The sequence below is a fragment of the Erythrolamprus reginae genome, chromosome 7 (assembly GCF_031021105.1).
Source record: "Erythrolamprus reginae isolate rEryReg1 chromosome 7, rEryReg1.hap1, whole genome shotgun sequence".
NCBI lineage: Eukaryota > Metazoa > Chordata > Lepidosauria > Squamata > Dipsadidae > Erythrolamprus > Erythrolamprus reginae.
The window spans coordinates 85,950,195-85,975,951 of record NC_091956.1 but is presented as its reverse complement, the minus strand read 5'-3'; the positions used below and the strand labels follow the sequence as shown (position 1 = coordinate 85,975,951).

Genomic DNA, 25,757 nt, shown 5'->3' with positions numbered 1-25,757 from the left:
CCACTCCCGGCCCATCCAAGGAAGGAAGCCTCTTGCAGCTTATGTAGAGTTATGGAGCATCAGTGCTCAAAGGGACTGACCTTGAACACACTGCAAAAGCCCTTAATATGTTCAGAATTGACTGCTAGAGTTTTGAATGGTTCAGCTAGGTGGAGCCACATCACACCAATTTGTATAGAGGGACTTTCCTTTGTCCAGCACTTGCCATTATTCCCAGCCTATGCAAAGCGTTAAATCCTCTCTCGCCTGGGGGCTCCATAAACACATCCATGTATTTTTATTAGCAGCAATACAGATGTAGTTAGCCCTTGTCTCCCTAAGGCAGTGATGGCAAACCTCTTTTTCTTGGGGTGCCTAAAGAGTGTGCGTGTGCGTGAGTGCCCACACCCATAATTCAATACCTGGGGAGGGAGAAAACCGCTTCCCTAGCCCCCCCCCCGGAGGCCCTCTGGAAGCAAGAAATGGACTGTTTCCCAACTTCTGGTGGGTCCAGTAGGTTCATGTTTCTCCCTGGGGGCGTTTGCCCAGGTTCGCCTGGTGCACCAGTTGCGGCCCTATTTGGACCGGGACTCACTGCTCACAGTCACTCATGCCCTCATCACCTCGAGGCTTGACTACTGCAATGCTCTCTACATGGGGCGACCTTTGAAAAGTGTTTGGAAACTTCAGATCGTGCAGAATGCAGCTGCGAGAGCAATCATGGGCTTTCCTAAATATGCCCATGTTACACCAACCCTCCGCAGTCTGCATTGGTTGCCTATCAGTTTCCGGTCACAATTCAAAGTGTTGGTCATCACCTATAAAGCCCTTCATGGCATCGGACCAGAATATCTCCGGGACCGCCTTCTGCCACACAAATCCCAGCGACCAGTTAGGTCTCACAGAGTTGGCCTTCTCCGGGTCAGGGCAACTAAACAATGTCGTTTGGCGGGACCTAGGAGAAGAGCCTTCTCTGTGGCAGCCCCGACCCTCTGGAACCAACTCCCCCCAGATATCAGAGTTGCCCCCACCCTCCTTGCCTTTCGTAAGCTCCTTAAAACCCACCTCTGTCGTCAGGCATGGGGGAATTGAGACTTTCCCTCCCCCTAGGCTTATAAAATTTATGCATGGTATGTCAGTATGTATGATTGGTTTTTTAGAAACATAGAAACATAGAAACATAGAAGACTGACGGCAGAAAAAGACCTCTTGGTCCATCTAGTCTGCCCTTTTACTATTTCCTGTATTTTATCTTAGGATGGATATATGTTTATCCCAGGCATGTTTAAATTCAGTTACTGTGGATTTAGCAACCACGTCTGCTGGAAGTTTGTTCCAAGGATCTACTACTCTTTCAGTAAAATAATATTTTCTCATGTTGCCTTTGATCTTTCCCCCAACTAACTTCAGATTGTGTCCCCTTGTTCTTGTGTTCACTTTCCTGTTAAAAACACTTCCCTCCTGAACCCTATTTAACCCTTTAACATATTTAAATGTTTCGATCATGTCCCCCCTTTTCCTTCTGTCTTCCAGACTATACAGATTGAGTTCATTCAGTCTTTCCTGATACGTTTTATACTTAAGACCTTCCACCATTCTTGTAGCCCGTCTTTGGACCCGTTCAATTTTGTCAATATCTTTTTGTAGGTGAGGTCTCCAGAACTGAACACAGTACTCCAAATGTGGTCTCACCAGCGCTCTATATAAGGGGATCACAATCTCCCTCTTCCTGCTTGTTATACCCCTAGCTATGCAGCCAAGCATCCTACTTGCCTTTCCTACCGCCCGACCACACTGTTCACCCATTTTGAGACTGTCAGAAATCACTACCCCTAAATCCTTCTCTTCTGAAGTTTTTGCTAACACAGAACTGCCAATTAAATACTCAGATTTAGGATTCCTTTTCCCCAAGTGCATTATTTTACATTTGGAAACATTAAACTGCAGTTTCCATTGCTTTGACCATTTATCTAGTAACGCTAAATCATTTACCATATTACAGACCCCTCCAGGAATATCAACCCTATTGCACACTTTAGAGTCATCGGCAAATAGGCAAACCTTCCCTACCAAACCTTCCCCTATGTCACTCACAAATATATTAAAAAGAATAGGACCCAGAACAGACCCTTGTGGCACACCGCTTGTAACCTGACTCTGCTCAGAATACTCGCCATTAACAATAACTCTCTGATGTCTATGCTTCAGCCAGCTTGAAATCCACTGAACTATCCAGGGATTAAGTCCAATCTTCACTAATTTATCTATCAGCTCTTTATGTGGAACCGTATCAAAGGCTTTGCTGAAGTCCAGATAGGCAATATCCACGGCACCACCTTGATCCAGCACCTTTGTGACATAGTCAAAGAACTCAATGAGATTAGTCTGACACGATTTGCCTTCAGTAAAGCCATGCTGATTTGGGTCCAATAAGTTATTGTTTTTTAGATGCTGATTTATCCTCTTTTTGAGTAGAGTCTCCATCATTTTAACTACAACTGATGTCAAGCTAACTGGCCTGTAGTTACCAGCTTCATCTCTACTGCCCTTCTTGTGGATAGGCACAACACTGGCCATTCTCCAATCCTCAGGAACATCTCCTGTTTAAATTGGGTTTTTTAAAATGAACTTAAATATTAGATTTGTTTACATTGTATTATTGTTGTTGTTAGCCGCCCCGAGTCTACGGAGAGGGGCGGCATACAAATCTGATTAATAAATAAAATAATTAATAAATAAATCGAAGGGGGTTATACAAAGATGGATTAAAATTAGGGAGTTCATTACATTGGTGTTGGTCATGACCTTTAAAGCCCTACATGGCATTGGACCAGAGTCCTCCGGAACCGCCTGCTACCGCACGAATCCCAGCGGCCGATAAGGTCCCACAGAGTTGGCCTTCTCCGGGTCCCGTCGACTAAACAATGTCGTCTGGCGGGCCTCAGGGGAAGAGCCTTCTCTGTGGCGGCCCCGGCCCTCTGGAATCAACTCCCCCCGGAGATTAGAACTGCTCCCACCCTCCTTGTCTTCCGTAAATTACTTAAGACCCACCTATACCGCCAGGCATGGGGGATTTGAGACACCTTTCCCCCAGGCTTATTATAATTTATGTTTGGTATGTATGTGCTGTTTGGTTTTTAATTATGATAGGGTTTTTAGTTTTTTGTTTTTGTTTTTTAAATATTAGATTTGTGCCAGTATAATATTGTTTTTATCGTTGTTGTGTGCCGCTCCGAGTCTTCGGAGAGGGGCGGCATACAAATCTAATAAATTATTATTATTATTATTATTATTATTATTATTATTATTATTATTATTAGTGTTTTAGGATTTATCAGGAAGCCTAGATAAGAATATCAAGAAGCAGAGGAGTCGAGTTGTTTGTTCCCCATGCAGCTCAATCTCTTATCTCAAGAGAAGTGGCTTTGTAGACTCACTTGATACGACGCCTATGACCGTCTTGAATGAACATGTGGGTTCTGTAAGACTTTGGGAGTTGTGATTGTACGATAATTCAAGCCATGAAATGCTAAGTCTTGGTGGGCTCCTCGTTCAGAGGCAGATGTAAGACATTAAAGTCAGATCAGCTGATCAGGAGAGTAAACTGTTTCAGCAAAGAAACCCAAGGCTTTAATTCTCACTCTGGCAGCCAAGTACACAATGAGAAGGTAGTGGTGTTATTATTTGGTTTATTTTTCTCTTCTTATAGATCCAGACTTCACCACTGCAGCATGCTAGAGTTTACAGCGCATCCATTAAGAAGAACACAACCAATCCATAAACTAAATTGAAGCCACCCAGTGCTCTACCACTGTAAGAAGCTCCAGAAATAAAACTATTGAACAGAATTCCAGGATGAAAGTGCTATTGACAATCTTGTTTCCTGCCCTACAAACTTCCCCTATAGGATACTATCAACATATCTACTCAGATATTTACAGACTAGACAGTTGGTTCTACACGAAGGAGACAGTCTTGATGTTCCTAGATGCCAGTCATTGAAAGGAGGGGGTTTTGAGCATTTTTTCCTACATTGACCGAGAGCATTTAAATAAACTGCATCACTGTTTGGTTTGGTGGCAGAAGTGCCTCAGATAGAAAGTCCATACAGCAAGTGGTGAGGACAGCTGAGAAGAATACAGGAAGCTCACTTCCTGCTATTCAGGATGCTGCTTATAAGCCCTATGTGCTTACAGTTCAAAGCATTGTTAGAGACGCCACACACCCATTTCATGACCTGTTTCTGTTGTTTCCTTCTGGGAGGAAGTTTGGGAGTATTTCTAGCAGGACTATCGGCTTCTGTAACAACGTTGTTCCCTATGCCATCCCACCTGGTAAATTTGCAAGAGTTGCTTCTCTCACATGTCTACATCAGAACTAGATTGTGTTGTTTCTCAGTGTCATATATGTGGGTATATGCATAATTTTATATTTATTTATTTATGTAATGTAGTGTATAATGGAGGCAGTGATCCCTTGAGAGCCGTACGCAACAAAATTTCATTTTAATGTATGCTAATTAGTGTACAGTCAAAGTGACAATAAAGTTATTCTAAGTCTAAGTCTTCATTTTTTAAACTACCAAATCTATTTGAGTCTCTTGATGCTTCTTCTGTTTCTCATCATAAAAGTGGCATAAAGTAAAGCCCCCATTTATGGGTAATTATATAATGATGTGGTATTGGGGTGAACTCTAAGGGCTACAAAAAAGTAAGTCCGTAGTCTAGAAAATAGGTCGCCCACCTCTGCCATAGGGGATTCGAGTCTGCGGAGAGGGGTAGCATACAAATCTAATAAATAATAATAATAATTCTACTTCTTGACATGACAGCTGTTCTAGACCTATTGAAGACTGATACTAAGATACTAATGCTGCTAAAAGTAGCATTTTAAAACAGAAAGTACAACATAAACCTTTTGAGACTTTTAAAAAAAGTAATGGGGAGAAGAACATCAATGTTTTATAATAAACTACAGTATATGGCACTGATTAACAATCGGTTTGAGAAATGACTGATTCTACTGAAAAGAGCTGCTTAACACTGTAATGATAAAAAGAAAACACATAAAAAGAGGATTGAAAGAAAGCTGGTACTGAAACATTCAAAGTTCCCATTTCAGAGCTAATGGTCCACTTACCGCCTCCACCTCTGCTGGGTCATACCAGACGTTGATGTACGGATGCTGTAAGGCTTCGTCCACTGATATCCGTTTGGCTGGGTCAATCACTAGCATCTTTGATAAGAGGTCCCTAGCTTGGCTAGCTGGAGGAACAACAACAGCAAACGCATCAGTCTGGGGAAAGACTGGGTGGAGATGGGACTTACAATGCCATATTCAGAGTAGTTAGATCAGGGCATCCAGGTTCAGATTTCAAAATAGTTCAGGCATGCTGAGAAAGAACTAACAGATCTAGGTAAGTTGGTATGACCCTTTAAGAGCTTAGTAGGAGATACAAAATAGATAGACTGTTGGATAGATAGATGGATGGATGGATAGGTGATATAATAGATGAGATAGATAGGTAGGTAGATAGATAGGTAGGTAGGTAGGTAGGTAGAAAGATAGATGATAGGTAGGTAGGTAGGTAGGTGGGTACATATAGACAGACAGACAGATGATACAGTAGATTATAGATGATAGATATAGATAAATAAATGAATGAATGATAGATATGGATAGGTAGGTAGGTAGGTAGGTAGGTAGGTAGATAGATAGATAGATAGATAGATAGATAGATAGATAGATAGATAGATAGGTAGATATAGATGAATGATGATGGGTGGATGGATGGATGGGTGACAGGTGATATAATAGATGATAGAGATAGATAGACAGGCAGGCAGGCAGACAGACAGATGATACAGTAGATAGATGGATGTAGATGAATGAATGAATGAAAGATAGATAGATAGATAGATAGATAGATAGATAGATAGATAGATAAATAGATATGGATGGCTGGATGGATGGATGGATGGATATAGATAGATAGATAGATAGATAGATAGATAGATAGATAGATAGATAGATAGATAGATAGATAGATAGATTTCATCAAAATATATTAGAATTATACTTTTCGTTGTTGTTCCTGGGTCATATTATTATCAGAGATGGAGCAATTGTTTTGACACTAGAGCAAGAATTCGTGCACGTAAAAACGTATCTACAAGTTTAATTCAGGAAGGCACCCAAAGGAGGGAAAAACATATTTTCTGTGCATATGCTTCAAATCCCTTGCTAAATCCCCCTCCTTTTTTCCCTTTGTTTCACCACAGGAGTGAAGTTGGACGAGGAAGGAATCAAGAGGGAAATAAATATATGTGTAAATAAATGACATGCAAATTGTAGCGGATTAACAAACACCGTGCATTGCCACTGCGGGCAGCCTTGGGAATCTATGCCTTCAAAACTGATACACATTTTAAGTTGGTAGATTCCAGAGCTGTAAATGAAAACATTTTACATCAATCTGTGTTTTCTTAGGAAGTTTATTTTCTTCTCGAAGACAAACACAGGTTTCATTTATATTTAAATCATCTCTGCAGATAATGGCTATATCTCATCAGGCACCGAAGTTATCCAGGTGGACTTCAATTATTGGTATCAAATCTGCCAAAAAGTGAAGGTGGTACACCTTCTACTAACAAAGGTTCGATTCAAGCCCATTTGCACTGTTGGCCTTCACGATTTCTACCAAAGTTTCGTGTGAATTTATTCAGAGCCATGCAAGTTACAGCTCAGGCCCTTGTCATCTAAACCTTTCCAAATAGCTAACACGAATTGATTGTTATGTTTTGTTTCTAAATTCATTCACAACCTTTGTTCAAACAAATACAGGTGTACATCTGTTTTATTCCTTTTCTGTGTTAAACTGGAAACTTTGAAGCTCAGGTAAGATTTAGATGCGGATTCATATGGAAATTGAATAGAATAGATTTACACATGTATTTACTGTATTTCCAAATTAGTTAATGCCCTAAGCCAGGGATCTCCAACCTTGGCAATTTTAAGATTTGTGGACTTTAACTCCAAGAGTTCCTCAGACCCCCTGCCCTAAGCTACAAAACCCATAGTAAAAACACAACTTTTTCATAATGAAACAAACCAGAAAGAGACTTTTGCCACCACCCTTCTCCAATTGGTACCAACAGAATTCTCCAGTCTCTACACATCTAAACAGATCTTGAATACAGCTCATCTGTCTGGAACCCGCAACACATTTTGGACATAAACCCCCTGGAAAATGTCCAGAGATACTTTACTAGAAGAGCCCTCCACTCCTCCACCCTACACAACTAGACTTACAATCCTAGAAACATAGAAACATAGAAGACTGACGGCAGAAAAAGACCTCATGGTTCATCTAGTCTGCCCTTATACTATTTCTTTCTAAACCTTATATCCTAGGATTAGAAAGCTTAGAACTACGTCATTTTAAACATGACCTAAGCATAGCCCATAAAATCATCGGCTACAACATCCTTCCTGTCAATGACTACTTCAGCTTCAACCACAACAACATTCAAGCACACAACAGATACAAACTTAATGTAAACCGCTCTAAACTCGACTGCAGGAAATACGACTTTAGTAACCGAGTAGTTGATGCATGGAACTCACTACCTGACTCTGTACTATCATCACCTAACCCCCAAAACTTGACCCTTAGTCTCTCCACTGTTGACCTCTCCCGATTCCTAACAGGTCAGTGAGGGGCATGCATAAATGCACCAATGTGCCTTCCGTCCCCTGTTCTAATGTTTCTCTTTTACTGGTATCATGTATATAAATATTATATCTTTGTATACCACCAATACGTATGTCACAAAACAAACAAATAAAAAAATAAATAGATTAATCCACCCATCCCTGATAATTAAACTTAACGGTCCTAACTGTCCTTCCTTTGATAGTAGGAATTGAAAGCTTTGGATTAAACATTTTCAGGGGGGGGGAGAAACGGGGGGATAAAAGAGTAGATGGTGAACACATATATTCATGGAGCAATTACATTTCCAAGGATATCCTCACCAGTCATTTAAATTTATCTCCAACATTTCAGCGCTATAGTCTGGTTTTAAATCAAGCCTATAGCCAGTGACATTTGACGACACAATGATGACCCTATTCTGGTGACAGGTATGTAAAAATAAGAAAGGAGTTATAGCCGGCAGCACCAGTATGCATGTATATGTATGAGTTTGTGTGTGTGTATAATCCCTACCTTGTTGATACACTAACCTATATATCATCAAAAGGGACGAGAGGAGACTTTTAAAAAAAGAGAATCTGCCATCATTGTGGACTGATGTCATTATCGCATCCTGGGACATCAAAAAATCAAGATAAAGTCGTAATTGCACAAGACATTTCCCTTTAAAAATGTACCACATTCAAGGCACACAGTGGTGGGTTTATTTATTTATTTGTATTTATTTATTTGTCATACAAGTATAGTGTTGAAGTATGTTTTAACATGACGTAAGTATAAAGTAGAGATAGAAAAGATAAAAAGACATTTATCCCAGGCATGTTTAAATTCAGTTCCTGTGGATTGACCAACCACGTCTGCTGGAAGTTTGTTCCAAGGATCTACTACTCTTTCAGTAAAATAATAGGGTCCTCAGGAAGTGGGTGGCATATAAAAGTTCAATTAAATAAATCAATAAAATGCTTCACGCTCGCTGTCGTTCTTACCTTTGAGTTTGTTGTGCTCAGAATCCGCTGGAAAAAGAGAGTCTGGAAAAAGTTTAGGGAAGGTCAGTCCGGCGTATTTAGGCCGGTTTTCCACGTAGTTCCGCACTGTGGGCTGGAGCTTCTTCATGAATTCCGGGCAGGGAGTCCCCAGCTGTTCAATTACCTTATTCCACTGGTCAATATCTGAGCAGAGAGAGTTAAGGAAAACCACGGCTGCAGAGTCCCGCACCGTCAATCTTTGCCAACCACGCCAAGCTTATTTTAGGGTCTTGCGCTCGTTGTCATCCAAAGATAACGGTTCTATCCTGGGCCTACGCAGATTGAAAACAAAGGAGGAATCCACGGGCTGATATTTTAAATCAACCTTTTTAAATAGAAAGCAGCATTTATCCAAATTCATGCATGGGAGGTCATCTTGGCAGCTTCTCAGTGACAGGGGTTAAAAGGTACCAGTTCAGCGGCCGCAGATCAAAGTGAGTTATGCATTTCTTGATGAGACAAAGAGACCCCAGTTTCACTGACTTAGAACATAAGAACCTAAGAACCCTGCTGAATCAGGCCAAAGCCCGTCGAGTCCAGCATTCTATGTCCCACCAATTGTCCAGGGGGATCCTGAGCAGAAAGAGAAGGCAAGACCCTCCCTTTCCCCTGACCCCCAAAAATTGGTACTCAAGGGAACCCTGCCTGCCTCAAGCAACATAGGGGCGGCACATGGACATCCATTTCAATAACCACCAATACACTTGGCATCCATGAATCTGTCTAATCCTGCCTTGAAGCTATGCAGGCTGACAGCTGTCACGACCTCTTCTGGAAGTGAATTCCATCAACCAGGGACCCTCTGGGTGAAGAAATATTTCCCTTGATTTGCCCTCACTTTCTTATCTATGAGCTTTAGGGAGTGGCCCCCTTGTCCTACTATTGTGTGATAGAGAAAATAATTTTTCTCTATCCACCTTTTCTAGCCCATGCATGATTTTATTTATTTATTTTGTCCAATACATAAAATTTTATACCCTTCGATCAAGTCACCCCTTAAACGCCATGTTTCAAGGCTGAAGGGACCAAGGCGTTGCAACCTGGTTTCACAAGGGAGGGGCTCCATTTCTTTCATCATACTTATTGCCCTTTTTTGCACCTTTTCCAGGTCCATTATATCCTTCTTGAGGTGAGGTGACCAGGTGACTTACATTTACACCTTTGAAATCTCTCCGCAGATAGAGCACTGTTACTCGAAGGATTTTAGCTGAAAAATAACAGTTGGCTAGCGCAACATGGATGGACCCCAAACATCAATGGACTCCATTACAAAAGGTTGAAACTCCACCCGGAATTTCCCATCGGCCACCCTTAAATACCTATGGGGAGTGGTCAACAATTCCCTAGAGTTAACAAACTACACACAACTTCCTTTTCCCATACAAGTATTCTTGTCTTTTTCTTAGCCTTCTAAAACGGGCTAACAAAGGCAAATACTCTTCTTCTTCCTCCTCCTCCTCCTCCAAATCAGACCCTACTGTCATTGGCATATCTGCCACTTCTGGTGACCCCCCAGTTTCATCCAGGTCTATTTCTCCCTCACTCTCCATCTCTGCATCAGCTGGAAAAACCACTGGCCCAGGGTACCAAGATGGGCCTGGCTTATCCTCCATCATTATCAGAGTTGGCTGAGGACCACTCACAACAATAACAAACTAGGTTAGTTTATGAAAACTATGAAAAGTTTTGTCTTTCTTCTCCAGGGCAATATTAATACTGTTTCAGAGCAATATCATCCATACCAGAGTAAGACCAGTGACTTGGAAATGAAGCTTAGGTGACTCCCATTGATTTGGATACAGAAAGTCCCCCCTCAACGACCGCCCCATTAAACAATGCCCAAGTTATGACGGTGTAAAAGAAAAGGCAACATTTCACACCCACCCCTGTGAATGCCGCAAGGAGAGTAGATGGAGGAGGCAGAATTAAAATTGCAAATCGTGCCGCTGTGATGTTCCGCTTAGTGACCGTGCTTGGTTCACTGAATGACCGAATGGGGAGTGAGGTCGTAAGTCAAGCACACTCTCGTGATTTCCTGCTGAATACTCTACCGCTTAGCAGCAGAAATGCCAGGCTCAATTGCGCTCGCTAAGTGAGGATCACCTGTATAAGAAGGCAATCTGAGTCATACATTACCTTTGTGGCTTAAGTGGTGACCGCATCATCCACACCAATCGGTTTCTGATTCTTACCTCATAATCTATACGTGTTGGATGACACAGAGAGTGGAGACGCTTTTTATAAGTACCTGCATCCAGCTGGTACTTGAACACAAGACTCCCATGATTAAAATATCTGCATTTTACCAAGATTGATGAAGAACAGTGGGGTGTAACCCTTTTTAAATCTCTTGTTGTAGCAATTCCCTAAACGTCCATGTGTTTTTCCCTAAGTTCATCAGCATTAATTGCTACCAGTAGCTGAACATGTTATTAACCTATTATTCCAGCAAGATGCTGCTATTTCAGAGTAGCAAAGGAAACCCACCAAAGACAGCAAGTCTACATTTATTCAGTATGTCGGGGGACATGCACATAGATTTTGGCGCATTCATCAGCACGGAGTTTGTTGTCTGATCAGAACAAAATCCGAAGGAGAAGAATATGAATTCCTCTTTTTGCAAGGCCTTAATCCAGAAATAACTTTCGGCATCCTTCACAATCCTCCCTTTGAGGGCCTGTGTATTGCATGAGTCAAAAAGAGGGCCGTGGAAATATTTACTGAAATTCTTGCATCCTGGACATAAATCGTTTCAACTTCTACCCTCAAAACGACGCTACAGAGCACTGCACACTAAGACAACTAGACACAAGAACATTTTTTCCCCGACGCCATCACTCTGCTAAACAAATATTTCCCTCACCATTGTCAAATTAACCACCAAGACTGCATTACTATTACTATTAGTCTTCTCATTGTTCCTATCATCCATCTCCTCCCACTTATGACTGTAACTTGTTCCTTGTATCCTTACGATTTATATTAATATTGATTGATTCCCTTCTTTTCCAGTCTATTCTGATGGATACTTTTATTCTCCAAATGCCAGAAATTACAATTTTTGGAAACCGATTTGAAGACGGCGGAAGAGAAGAAAGTACAGTGATACTTTGTCTTACCAACTTAATTAGTTCTAGGACGAGGTTCTTAAGGTGAAAAGTTCGTAAGACGAAACAATGTTTCCCATAGGAATCAATGGAAAAGCAATTAATGCCTGCAAGCCCCTTTTGCCAGCCGAAGCGCCTGTTTTTTGCACTGCTGGGGTTCCCCTGAGGCTCCCCTCCATGGGAAACTCCACCTCCGGACTTCCGTTGCCAGCAAAGCGCCCGTTTTTGCAATGCTGGGATTCCCCTGCAGCATCGTAAAATCCGGAGGTGATTCCCTCTTCCTGCTTGTGATACCTCTAGCTATGGAGCCAAGCATCCTACTAGCTTTCCCTACCGCCTGACCGCACTGCTCGCCCATTTGGAGACTGTCAGAAATCACGACCCCTAAATCCTTCTCTTCTGAACGGGTCCAAAAAGACAGAATAATAAGCTAAATTTTAAAAAAGCTTACTGGTAGTTTGTTTTATGATTCCTAGCTTGTTTGCAGACACTGGACCTTAATCTTACATCTGCCTATCAAGTAAGGTTCATCTCTATGGCAGTTTGCCATTTGTTCAATAGGAAAATCACATCTGACATATTCTAAACATACGGGGTTTGTTTTTTTTACATTAACCCAGGACATTTGGATGACCTTTTCGTATGAATACAGAAAGGAACTTCCTATTTTTCTGGGGCGTATCATTCCGATATGTAGTCTTGATATGTTTTCCTGTCAGATGGTCTGGCCTGGCTAATTTATTATTTATTTATTATTGATTGATTGATTTTGTCCAATACACAAGGAGGGTTTTAGTGGGTATACATATATATATACACATAGTAAAATAAATGATGAAGGTTATAGAGGAGATACTCATAGTAAAATATATCTAAAAAAGAATAGAAAAGAAGATATAGTAATAGAACATATCAATGAAATAATAGAAGAAGAGATATAGGAATAGAAGAAAGGTATAGGAGATATAGGAGAGCAATAGGACAGGGGACGGAAGGCACTCTGGTGCACGTGTACTCGCCCCTTACTGACCTCTTAGGAATCTGGAGACCTCTTAGGAATCTGGAGAGGTCAACTGTGGATAATCTAAGGGTAAAGTGTTGGGGGTTTGGGGATGACACTATGGAGTCCGGTAATGAGTTCCACGCTTCAACAACTCAGTTACTGAAGTCATATTTTTTACAGTCAAGTTTGGAGCGGTTAATATAAAGCTTGAATCTGTTGTGTGCTCTTGTGTTGTTGTAGCTAAGAATGCAGATCAAGAGATGGGGGAAAAAAACTATAGAGTCCTTGCTTTCTCTGAGTCTGGAGTTTTTCTTGCAAACGTTTCACTACCAAACTAGGTAACATCATCAGTGTTAAGGGCATGCGTGATATTATCCTAATTCAGTAATGAAACTACTAGACTCAGACCAAGCCTGAGTCCAAGGACCCCACAGGTCAACCCTGAGCTACAAATATTCCTTTCTATCAATATGGGGGGGAAAATGCCAGCAGATTATGGACCCAAGCCCAAATCTTAACACATGAAAGGAACAGGGAAGGAAACCTTTGCAAGTGTACAAAGTTACAATCAGTAGAAGTAGCTTTTGCAAATAAAATAACATTTGTTGGGAAAAGTTACAGTATAAATGAGAACAAAAGCATAGGAGGAAACATTGTATAGGCTTATAGTGCATATTTAATGCATATTTCCCCTTCATCTTATTTGTTGAAAAATACCAACACTGTTAAGAATGAATTTGAAACAAATCATCAGGTGTTAGTGGTTGTTTCTAGGGAATTTTGCCACAGCAAATGCTTTTAATGGTTTAATTATCGAGGCTCCGTGAACAAATTTTAATAACCATGCAGCTGTTTGAAAGAAAGCAGGCTTTTAAAATGCATTATCTATAGGACTATTTTGAGTCAAGTTTATCTTCTCTCCTGCTGATTTATTTGAAATAATTATTGTTGCATTAAAAAGCTATTCTATTTGCTTAAACCATTTCAAAAAGACGACTGAATCCAGAGTTTTTTGTGGAGAAACAGGACACCTAAAGTGAAACTCATTTCATATTTATGGCTGATTTGGAAGGCAATATTAAAGATTGGATAAAAATAGCTGGGTAAAAAAGGCAATAGCTGGGCAAAGGGGGGCCTGGTTGATATTGCATTGCCTTATATTTATCAGAGCACCGGGAATACATGTGGATTCTCGGAAGGAGGGGCTGCGTATTGTCAAATGATAGCAGCTAAGCATGGTATCAAAATGATGGGGTTGGGCGAGGCTGAAGGACCAAGGTTCCTATTCACTCTCAACTGTAGAACTTCCTTCGGTAACTTTTGGTCCTGTCCCTAAATTCCAGCCCAACACAGTCATGGATAAGACATTGGAAGATTGTTGGGCACATAAATTGTTCATTTATCTGGGCAACAGATTCCATGCAGGCAAGCTAGGACAGTGGTCTCCAACCTTGGCAACTTTAAGACTTGTGGACTTCATCTCCAGAGAACCCAAAGCTGGCTGAGGAATTCTGGGAGTTGAAGTCCATAAGTCTTAAAGTTGCCAAGGTTGGAGACCACTGAGCCAGGATATAAAGGCTAAAACCAACTTCCGAGTATGTACGGTCAGATGAAGATGCTACAACTATCTGTAATGGGCCAATTGTAAAATTACAGCAGAACCAGGGGTGCTATTCACTTACCTTCCCTACTGGTTTGCAAATATGAGCGCGCGCCCCTCCTCCGCGCATGCATGTGGCCTTCAGCGCATGAACTGTGCTTGCGCGAGTGGCTATCACGCATGCACACAACTTCAAAATGCGCTTAAATGGGATAGCACAGCACCAGGGCGATTGGGCTGCGGCGAACTATATTTCAGCAACGGATTTCTCTCTCCAACCAATTAATTTAATTCAGTCAATCTGGACTGGATGGACATGGAGTCATTTTTTTTTAAATTAATGCTCCTGCAAACCAGACTAAACATACAAAGTTCTGCCATAAGCTTTATTAACATATGGAGAGCTTAGGACAGTGATGGCGAGCTTCCCCCCCCCCCGGGTGCCGAAAGAGCATATGGGTGCACTATCGCGCATGCGTGAGTGCCCACACCCATAATTCAATGCCTGGGGAGGGCAAAAACAGCTTCCCCTACTTCCCGGATGCCCTCTGGAGGCTGGAAAGAGCCTGTTTCCCAACTTCTGGTAGGCCTAGGAGGTTCGTGTTTTGCCCTCCCCAGGCTCCAAAGGCTTCCCTGGAGCTGAAGGAGGGTAAAAACGCCTTCCCCCATCCCTCCGGCGGCTCTATGGAAGCCAAAAACGCCCTCCTGGGGCCTCTGTGCAAGCCAAAAATCAGCTGGCTGGCACACACATGGATGTTGGAGCTGAGCTAGGGCAACGGCTCATGTGCCATAGAATTGCCATCCCTGGCTTAGGAGGATCTGTTGTAACACAGTTAAGTTAAATGCTCGATAAACAGGGGGCGGGGAATCCAGGAATTCTGAATCTATGGCAAAGGTTCAAACAGAAGATATTGCAGTGATAGGAAGGCATAGAAACATAGAAACATAGAAGACTGAGGGCAGAAAAAGACCTCATGGTCCATCTAGTCTGCCCTTATACTATTTCCTGTATTTTATCTTAGGATGGATATATGTTTATCCCAGGCATGTTTAAATTCAGTCACTGTGGATTTATCTACCACGTCTGCTGGAAGTTTGTTCCAAGGATCTACTACTCTTTCAGTCAAATAATATTTTCTCACGTTGCTTTTGATCTTTCCCCCAACTAACTTCAGATTGTGTCCCGTGGTTCTTGTGTTCACTTTCCTATTAAAAACACTTCCCTCCTGAACCTTATTTAACCCTTTCACATATTTAAATGTTTCGATCATGTCTCCCCTTTTCCTTCTGTCCTCCAGACTATGCAGATTGAGTTCATGAAGTCTTTCCTGATACGTTTTATGCTTAAGACCTTCCACCATTCTTGTAGCCCGTCTTTGGACCCGTTCAATTTTGTCCGTATCTTTTTGTAGGTGAGGTCTCCAGAACTGAACACAGTATTATTCCAAATGGGGTCTCACCAGCGCTCTATATAGCGGGATCACAATCTCCCTCTTCCTGCTTGTTATACCTCTAGCTATGCAGCCAAGCATCCTACTTGCTTTCCCTACTGCCCGACCACACTGTTCACCCATTTTGAGGCTGTAAGAAATCACGACCCCTCAATCCTTCTCTTCTGAGGTTTTTGCTAACACAGAACGTTACGTACAATGTTTATTGCCCTCTTATTGATTGATCCCGCGACTCCAAATCAGGAGCTTCAATTCGGACAACCGTGCGGCCTAGAGGAGCCCGCAGCCTAGGAAGGATACGATCCGTGCCAGGAAACAACACAGCACCTTTAATCATTTCTCCCATGATGCACCCTACTGACCACATGTCAACTGAAAACGAAACAAAACAAAACAAAAAATGAAATGAAGGCAAACAAGAACACAGCAACAGAACAACACACAAATGAGAACGACGTATCTGGTCAGGCACGGCCCCTTGCTACTAGGATGTGGGATTCCTGGGAATGTGGCTGTGGTGGTGGTGGCGGTGGTTCTTTTTTATTTTTAATCCTGAATCAGGAGTTCTAATTAGGAGTAGAATCAGAATTCCATGGCAACCGATCTCTGTGGCCTCCATCTGCGCCTCCCGCTCGCCTTCCCTTGCAGACCCTTCTATCGCGTCCTCAGCCTTTGAGCCACAGGAGGGGGGGGGGGGGTGCTAGAGGCAGCAGCCAGGCACAAGGTTGGAACACAAAACCGAAGGGAACTGAGCTGCTAATGAAGGTGTCACTGATCGCTATTTTTGGCCCCCTGGCTTCGGATTTAAAAAAATCTGCTCTTTTTCCCAGTCCACAATTAATTTTTCTTATATTTCTGCATAAAGCAGGCTTAGTATTTAAGTGCAATCGGCAACGTATCTATGAACAGATTCTCCATTAAATGGGTAGAAATTCAAGACAGTCATTGGTTGAATTCTCCCTCCGTTGTCCTACCACCTCTGTCTTAACTAACCCCCTGACTTACATCATTGAGCTGGGCAAAAAAAAATGAATAGCAATACAGTGATATCTTGTCTTACGAACTTAATTGGTTCCAGGACGAGGTTCGTAAGGTGAAAAGTTCGAAAGAGGAAACAATGTTTCCCACAGGAATCAATGGCAACGCGATTAATGTGTGCAAGCCCAAAATCCACCCCTTTTGCCAGCCGAAGCGCCCGTTTTCGCGCTGGTGGGATTCCCCTGAGGCTCCCCTCCATGGGAAACCCCACCTCCGGACTCCCGCGTTTTTGCGATGCTGCAGGGGAATCCCAGCAGGGGAATCCCACCAGCGCAAAAACAGGCGCTTCGGCTGGCAATGGAAGTCCGGAGGTGGGGTTTCAAGGACTTTGGTGTTTTTGCATCATTTTTTTTCCTAGCGTGTAAGTTTGATTGTGTGATTGTTGAAGAAAAAAAAAAGTGGTACGTAAGTTTCTGGGAGACCCTCGTAAAATCAGTAAAACAGACGCATCTGGGAGATTATGGTGGAAAGACCAACTTCTGTGGAAACCCTCCGTAACTGTTAAGGGGTGTAGGGTGAGTTTGGAGTGAAGTATCTCATTTCCTCTGACCAGAGGTCAGGTGTGCAAACAACGCAATCTTGGGAAACCCTATGTTTCCAATCTAGATGATATCATATGGCTCTTCTGGTAAAAATTATTTGAATGCTGAGATGACTTCACAATATACTAGCCTATCCATGCAATAAAGTCAGCAAAGGAAACCCTGATTATGATTCTATCAGGGGTTCATGGTGTGGTATTACAGATCCGAAGGCTAGAGGATTTTTAGTTGCCTAAATCTGAAATTCACCCAAGGGAAATGTAGTTGCCCTTATAGGTGTTTTAATTTGTTTTATTGCTGTTTTTTGTATTGTGCTCCAGGCTCCTTTGCCTCTTCTCAAGAAACATTTTCTACTTAAGACCTCAAGCCCAGAAAAATTTCCCAGGAAATTTGAGAGCGGCGCGAAGGCCCGGCCAGTTTCCTGCCATTTCCCCTTTAATCCCGGCCATCTTGGGCTTTTCTGGGCTGCCAGAGGAGCCTTTCGGTGGCGCTTAAGGAGGCGAACAAAGCGGAAAGGCAAAAGGGCCGGATCAACTCGGCTTCAGCCAAGCCGAGGAGTCACCACAGTGAAGGGAAGGCGCCAGCTACAAAGCGAGCGAGTGAGAGGAGAGGGGAGCCCTTCAGCATGGGAAGGAAGGGGAAGCAGGGAGCAGCAGCAGCAGCCATCTTTTGGTCAAAGGAGCGGCAGGTTCCGCCCTCTCACCCGCCTGGGTGAGATGAGGCGCATGCTCCTCCTCGCTGGCTCAGAGTCCCACTTTTTTTTCTTTTAAGCCTTAAAGTTTTGGATTTTTTTAAATTCCCCTCCCCTCCCCTTCTTCCTTCGGCAGCGACTGTCCTCCTCCTCTTCCTCTTCCTCCTCCTCCTCCCACCCAAACTCTGAGCTTTTATTTCTTTCCTAATGGGTTTGCCTGCATTATTTGCTTTTACATTGATTCCTATGGGGGAAATTGCTTCTACTTACAAACTTTTCTATTTAAGAACCTGGTCACGGAACGAATTAAGTTCTTAAGTAGGGGGACCACTGTACTAGGCTCAGTTGTGGTTGTAAGTCGAGGATTACCCATCTTCATATGCAGTAAATTCTCCCTGTCGAATATCAAATTATGTGTGAGGGGTTGGCAGGTTGGTATTTTACCCCAAAATAAAAATTAAAAAATGAAAGGGTAAGAAAGACAGAAGTGTGAAATATCTCCCACAATAGGAAGAAAGCAGATGGTGGCAGCATATTTCTTCTCTGTTAGAACTTAGAATCAGCGGGTGAAACTAGCATTGAATTGGAACAAGACAAAAAAAAATTAGCTGCAATTATCCTCTAGAAACTCACTGCCACTAGATTTGAGGATGGCACTTCTGATGAAACCGTTTCAAAAGTTCAGGCAGCTCCATCTGGATGTCATGGCCTTTCGGATGCAGAGTTACAAATACCTCAATGACTCCCTTGCAATTAATTGATCGGCAAGTTTGCAGTGACCTCTTCTCCACAATCTCAGAGCACATGGACAGAATGAAGGAGGAGGGAAGCCTCCCCGATTCATACAGTCTCCAATCATTTGTCACAAATATCCGTATCTCTGATTGGGAATTTGAAAATAATAATAATAATAATAATCCAATTGCAAGAAGATGACCACAAAGCAATCCTTAAAACAGTCTTCCTCATTAGGTGGGACTTTGGGACAGGAAGTCCCATATTCTGCAGCCTCCCCCATCCCAAAAGTCCTATGGGAAATCTTTGACAGTGATGGGCTGCCCAAAAAATTTACTGCCATACTGTAGGTGTGGCTTGTTTTGTGGGTGTGGCTTGCTGGTCATGTGACCAGGTGGGAGTGGCTTGGCAATCATGTGACCCGGGGGTGGCTTAAAGGTCATGTGACTGGGTGGGAATGGTTTACTGACCAAGGTAAGTTTTCAAATAGGTGCTTGGACTCTTAAGTTACCTTATTTGAATAGCAACAAAAAGGACAAATGATGGACAGCCTTATTTGTTGAGGAGCACAGTAACATTTTAAGGTTTTGTACTGAACCCACAAGGGTCAGTAGGATAACAGATTAGGCAAGTAGCCCACTTTTCTTTAATTGCAGTTCAGTTCTAGATAATGATTAAAATGATGAAAGCATTTATGGGTAAAAACATACTATTTAATTATTTCCTATTTTAAAAGTAGTTAAGGATCATACTAAGGTACTAGAGAAGGAAAGGCAATAAAAAAACTTAAGTATTCAATGAATAGTGCAAAAACTTTCTACCCTGTGTGTCTCCCCCTCTCACCCCCCCTCCCCCACATGGGGGCAGCAACCCATTACTGGTCTTTGGGGACATCAGTATATCTCGCTTCTCCCCGCCTTGGTATATCTTGTTGGGATCGTAGCCATGAAAAAGATGTAATTTTAAATCAAGCCTTTTTACTAGTGATTTAAAATCCTGATTTAAATAGCAATTTAAATCGACTTGATTTCAATCAAATACACCGTGGTCCACATCTAAATTTGCTGGCATCTTGAATTTCATTTATTTTATTCTTGGCCATAGTGTGAAATCACTTTGGCTTGTGACCATGACGATCTCTGTGAAGTGGAGAGGGAAGAGGTGTTTAAGTTCACAGGCTGTTCAGAAACTATGACCATCGTTTTACATTTCCATAAGCTCAAAAGCCCTTGCAGTTATGGCAGGAAGAGTCTCCTTCTGTTTTAAGCAAAGTTTTGCTCCTACCAACATTTATGCTGATGAGATAATAAAATGAGTAAATGCCCTTTTCCTCCCCTTAGTCAAGAGTTAATCTCAATCAATATGTAATCGCCTGTAAATTAAAGACTTTGCCCCTTCAGTTTGTAAACATTTTCCACTTCATATTGCTGACCCTATCTACAAATCTTCAAAGTTTCCAAATGCCCACCCCAGTTTATGAGTACATTTCTCTCTTTATTATTTTTATATGCAGAGAAAGCAAAGCCTTGTTCCTTCCTTACAGAAAATGAGGGGGGTTGGGAGGAAATTACCCTTTATTCTATACTGGGCCTTGTGCTATGATAGGGCCAAAGTAAAACTCTAAATAAAAGGTAAAAGTATTTAGTTTCTGCAAAAGTAAAATCTGACATTATTTATTCAACCCACCAGATGGGCAAACATCTTAAGAGTATAGGCCACATGGTTAGCGGAAATCTGTACTGCTATGTGTGAGAACATATTTTTTCACTATTTGGTAATGCATTTATTTCGCTACTGAATCCTGTTAGCCATTTAAACAACATCAATTGTACAGAACTGCAGGCAGCGAAAGGACTGGAAGTGATATTTCTTTGCTATTTGAATGTCACTATAATAGAGTGGGGCATTCGGAGTTTGCAAATAAATGTACTGCCAAAAAAATATATATCTTTAAAATATATGAAAAGTGACTTCCTCTCTACAATCGTGCTTACAAATACTAAAGCTAAAGAAATAGTTTAATCCAATGCAAGTCAATGAGACATTACTTTAAAAGATGGGCCAATCAACAGCTATATTTTCTTTTTAATACAAGAGCATGGAGTCCAATGTAGAGCAAGATTTTAATCTACAAGGAAGGCAAAGTCTAACTCTTTGCTCTTGTCCCATGTTCTTGATTGAAATCCCACTAAACTGCCATTTATATTGCCTTTAAGTAATCCACTGCTTGGATGAATCGCTTTGGGGGCAAAGTAAATAAATCCATGGAAACTATAATCTAAATCACATTGAGTATTCAAAGTTACAACGTATTTCCCTGCATCCAAACCGTAATAGCAGCAAATACTATAGATAAAATTAGTTATCTTCCTCTTTCATAGAGTGGGGTACAGGTGAATATTTTTTTTAAAATTTTGAATCTATGATATGGGAAATGTTTGGAGTCATTTGTTTTACATTTAGCAAATGAAAAAAATCAAGCAATGATTCATGTTTGCTTGTATGAATATATAAAACACATCATGTGATTTTATGCCTTGGAAGTGATGCTGGATTTATATTTATTGAAAAGTATGACAGGGTAGACAACTTCCAAAAAGCATATTTCAATATCTCTTGACAAAAAAAAAATGAGCATGCCAAAATAGGGGGGAAAAATTGAAACTTAGAACTGAACAAAAGCTTTATATCTTTCAGGACACACTCAAAATTATAAAGTAGGTCATGTTTCTCTCTCTTGATTGACACAGGATGAAATTCCCTTATGTCCCTGAAAACCTTGCAGATATCAGAAATACCTGTTGTTCCAGGTGGGCCTAAACCCCAACTTGTGGGGCATTTGAGATAGATTACAATTGTGATGAGTAGATGATTTATTTAGGGATGTTGCTGATATCACTCCAGGTGGCTTTTTCAAGCAAAATGGAAATCTCTACAGATGTGTGGTTATCTGACAATTCACCTGTTAATCTTTACATCTGATTTTCAATGCAAGCTGGTGTACGTAGATGATACAGACTTCCTATTATTCAATAAGAGCCCACTTTCTCTATATATAAGACTGGAGAATTTGCCTCAATATATTGGACATATCACTGTACTTTTACAACCCAGATTGCTGAATACTCACGACTGTCCAGCCATCATACCAGTTGTCAGGAGATTCAACACCAATTTATCAATGACATATTTGTTTCGTTTTAAGACAAAGAATGTTGAAATAAACATACAATTTATTCCCTCTTATTAATAGGATTTCTTGTTCTATCCTCCCACAGCTAAGATAGAACTTTTCTTTCTTCTTTGTTTTAATTCTTTGTATTTTCCAAAATTACTTTCACCATCTTGAGAGAGGGGTCAAGAGAATCTCACCCAAAGCTCAAATGGGCAAAAGCCAAGCCAGAGTCTTCTTCATAAATACAGAACCGCATGCATAATAATAGCGATATTATTATTACTCAGGAAAAGCTCATTCCGAAAATCCGAGTAGCTGCATCCGAAAGGACTGAAGGCAACAGAGGAACAAATCAAAGCACACAGCGTAACGGTTGTATTGACCCATCTCTGAATCCATACAACGCAAAGGTGGATCCAAACCAATGATGCATTTAGCAAGCAAAAGATTATGACGCCACCACGAGGGTCAAAAGGAGGAGAACGATGTTCAAAACATCAAGCCAAAAAGGGAGTGGGGAAGTTAAAAAAAAAGCTTCAAGAAACACATCAGCCATTTTCTTAATAGTGTTGTAACACGTATAAAAGTAGAGGAGTAAAACCGGAGGTGACAATATTTGCTGTATATTTGTTTTCATAGAAACATAGAAACACAGAAGTCTGAAGGCAGAAAAAGACCTCATGGTCCATCTAGTCTGCCCTTATACTATTTCCTGTATTTTATCTTACAATGGATATATGTTTATCCCAGTCATGGATTAAATTCAGTTACTGTGCATTTACCAACCACGTCTGCTGGAAGTTTTTTCCAAGCATCTACTAGTCTTTCAGTAAAATAATATTTTCTCATGTTGCTTCTGATCTTGGCCCCAACTAACCTCAGACTGTGCCCCCTTGTTCTTGTGTCCACTTTCCTATTGAAAACACTTCCCTCCTGAACCTTATTTAACTCTTTCACATATTTAAATGTTTTGATCCTGTCCCCCCTTTTCCTTCTGTCCTCCAGACTGGACAGGTTGAGTTCATGAAGTCTTTCCTTTCTTTTTCCCCCCAACCCATCATCTCAGGATCTCAGATGACTCCAATAATATAATTCCACACACCTCTACAATTCGGTTGGTTGGTTTGGGGTTTTTCCCCCCTCTATCTTTGTGTTCCTCTCATAGATTCCACATGGGGCTGGGGGAGTGCAGGATGAGCTATAAGCTATGAGAATAACTCAATGACACTTGCAGATGGCAGAAGGATACAGTCCCTTCCTGGGAAGAGGATTTTATGGCGCACCATTTCTCCCATAATGCATCCCACTGACCATATGTCCACTAGAACGGCAGAGACAGGGAAAGGGGGAGAGAAAAAGGGGGAGGAACAGGAGAAGTTAACTAAAACACTTTGGATCCTAGAGGAGGGGAAAAAGAGGAGGTTGGTCAGAGAAAGCACAAGTTTATGGACCTTCCACCAAACATTGTTTTTTAAAAAAATACAGATACACACACACACACACACACACACACACACAATACCCAACCCCATGCACAATTGCAGGTAGTCCTCCACTTAGTGGCCATTCAAAGTTGCAATGGTACCAAACATTGACCTGTGGCCGTTTTTCATGCTTCTGACCACTGAAGCATCCCCATGATCACATATTTATGATGGTCATTTGATCCCCTCTTACGACCTTCTGATCAGCAAAGTCACTCATGCCCTTATCACCTCACAGTTGGATTACTGCAAAGCACTCTAGGTGGGGCTACCCCGAAAAGCGTCCGGAGACTACAATTGGTCCAGAATGCAGCCGCGCGAGTGGTTGTGGGTGGACCTAGGTACACTCACATTACACCAATCCTCTGGGAGCTGCACTGGCTCCTTATTGGTCTCCAGGGTCAGTTCAAGGTGTGGTTATTACATTTAAAGTCCTACATGTCTCAGGGCCAGGTTATCTCCGATACCGCCTTCTACCTCATAGTTCCCAGCAACCGGTCAGAGCTGGTCTCCTCCAGGCCCCGTCAGCTAAACAGTGTCGGCTGGTGGGCCCGCGGGGAAGGGCCTTCTCTGTGGCTGCCCCAGCACTCTGGAACCAACTGCCCCCACTCGATTGACCTTCCGGAAAGCATTGAAGACCTGGCTTTTCCGGCAGGCTTGGGGCCGTTGATCTTGCAATTTTACGAGGTCCAGTCTTGAATGATATGTATGTATCAGGGTAACCAGGGGGAAAGCATTTTGAAATTCCCTGACCTTTCTCTGTAACTTGCAATCTAGTTAAGCTGCAGTCAATAGATGACGTCACACCAAACGGCCAAGCCATGGAGAAATATCGGTAGCTGAAGAAGCAAGTTGTTTCCACAGTTATTCTCATTTTTGCTTGACTCTGCCAGGCAGCGCAATCCGTTGTTGGGGTTTTTTACATGATTTTCCCCTGACTTTAAACATTTTAATACAGTTCGTTCCCCCCCCCCAATTTATTCTGTTTTTTTCACGAATTCCCTGATATTTCCCGAACTGCCAATTTCCCTGACAATTCCCTGATTTCCCTATTTTCAGGTTTGATGGACACCCTGATGTTTGTAATTTTTAAACTGTTTTTTTTCTTAAACTTTTATAATGTTTTTAAGTGTATTTTATATCCTGTTGTAAGCTACCCAGAGTCACTGTGCACTTGTTATATGTTGTATGTGTGTTTTATATTATAAAATCAATAAAAAAAATTTTTTTTTTAAAAAGTAAGCTACCCAGAGTCCTTCGGGAGTTGGGTGGCACAGAAATACAATAAATAAATAAAATAAATAAAATAAAGTTGATGGGGAAGCCAGGTTCATTTAACAGCCCTGTTACTAACTTAGCTACTGCTATGATTCACTTAACAAATGTGGGAAGAAAGGTCGCAAAAATGAGCAAAACTCTTTTAACAACTGTTACTGCTTAGCAACATAAAATTTTGCGCTCAGCTGTGGCCATAAGTTGAGGACTCCCCGTATTTCATAAAAAGAAGCAGCTCCCAAACCAGAAAATACCTACTTCGTCAAACTTCTATTCCTCCTTATTGAAAGAACAACAAATTTAATTTCAAAATGATTGACGTTTGGTATATTAATGTCCCACTTCCTTATAACGTGTGCCGCAGATAAAAGACTTCTTTATTCGAAGACGAAATCTCAAACCCCTTTTCTGGGAACAAAGCCTTCTAAATTCAGGAGGACTCATTTTGGACGTGGGTAGCATGGAAGGAGCTCCAGTCCTTTCTAATTGACCCCAGGTAGGGAGATTCACACCCATTTAGACAGTACCAGTAAAGTGGACGTATTCTCATTATACGTATGTTCTTGTTGACTCGCGTGCACAAGGAAATTACAAAGTAAATGGATTTTGGACGTGGGGATGAGAAAAGCTGATCACTCCAAAGGGGCCGCACTTAATAGCATTTGGGAGGATTAAATAAAAAACGGGGTCGGTGGTTGCCGCGTGGTGAAAATGTAGCAAAAAGGAATCTTTTATGAGCTTCTGATTCCCGCTATGTTTACTAATAGCCTGTACGTGGAGTCCTGCTTCCAAGCCACATTTATAGGTTTCCAGCTACTACAATCTCTAAATCAGACTGTTTTATGTATCTGGAGAAGCGACACGGAAAGGAGGCGCCAAGCCCCTTTTTTACCTGTGAAAATGCCAAAGTATTCCAAGCCCTCTTCTTTCAGCAT

General features: G+C 41.6%; 1 protein-coding gene across 6 annotated transcripts in view; it reads right to left on the bottom strand.

The window, feature by feature from the left end:
- The window catches only part of MAPK10 (mitogen-activated protein kinase 10), a 252,552-nt gene that overhangs the window by 120,482 nt on the left and 106,313 nt on the right, over positions 1–25,757 (bottom strand). For all 6 annotated transcript variants that reach the window (XM_070758061.1, XM_070758063.1, XM_070758064.1 and 3 more), the window contains 3 exons: positions 23,313–23,384; positions 8,683–8,865; positions 5,119–5,243 (listed from right to left, as the gene is read on the bottom strand). In XM_070758061.1, the coding sequence (XP_070614162.1) occupies positions 5,119–5,243; positions 8,683–8,865; positions 23,313–23,384 (380 nt within the window). The remainder of the gene's footprint in view (positions 1–5,118; positions 5,244–8,682; positions 8,866–23,312; positions 23,385–25,757) is intronic.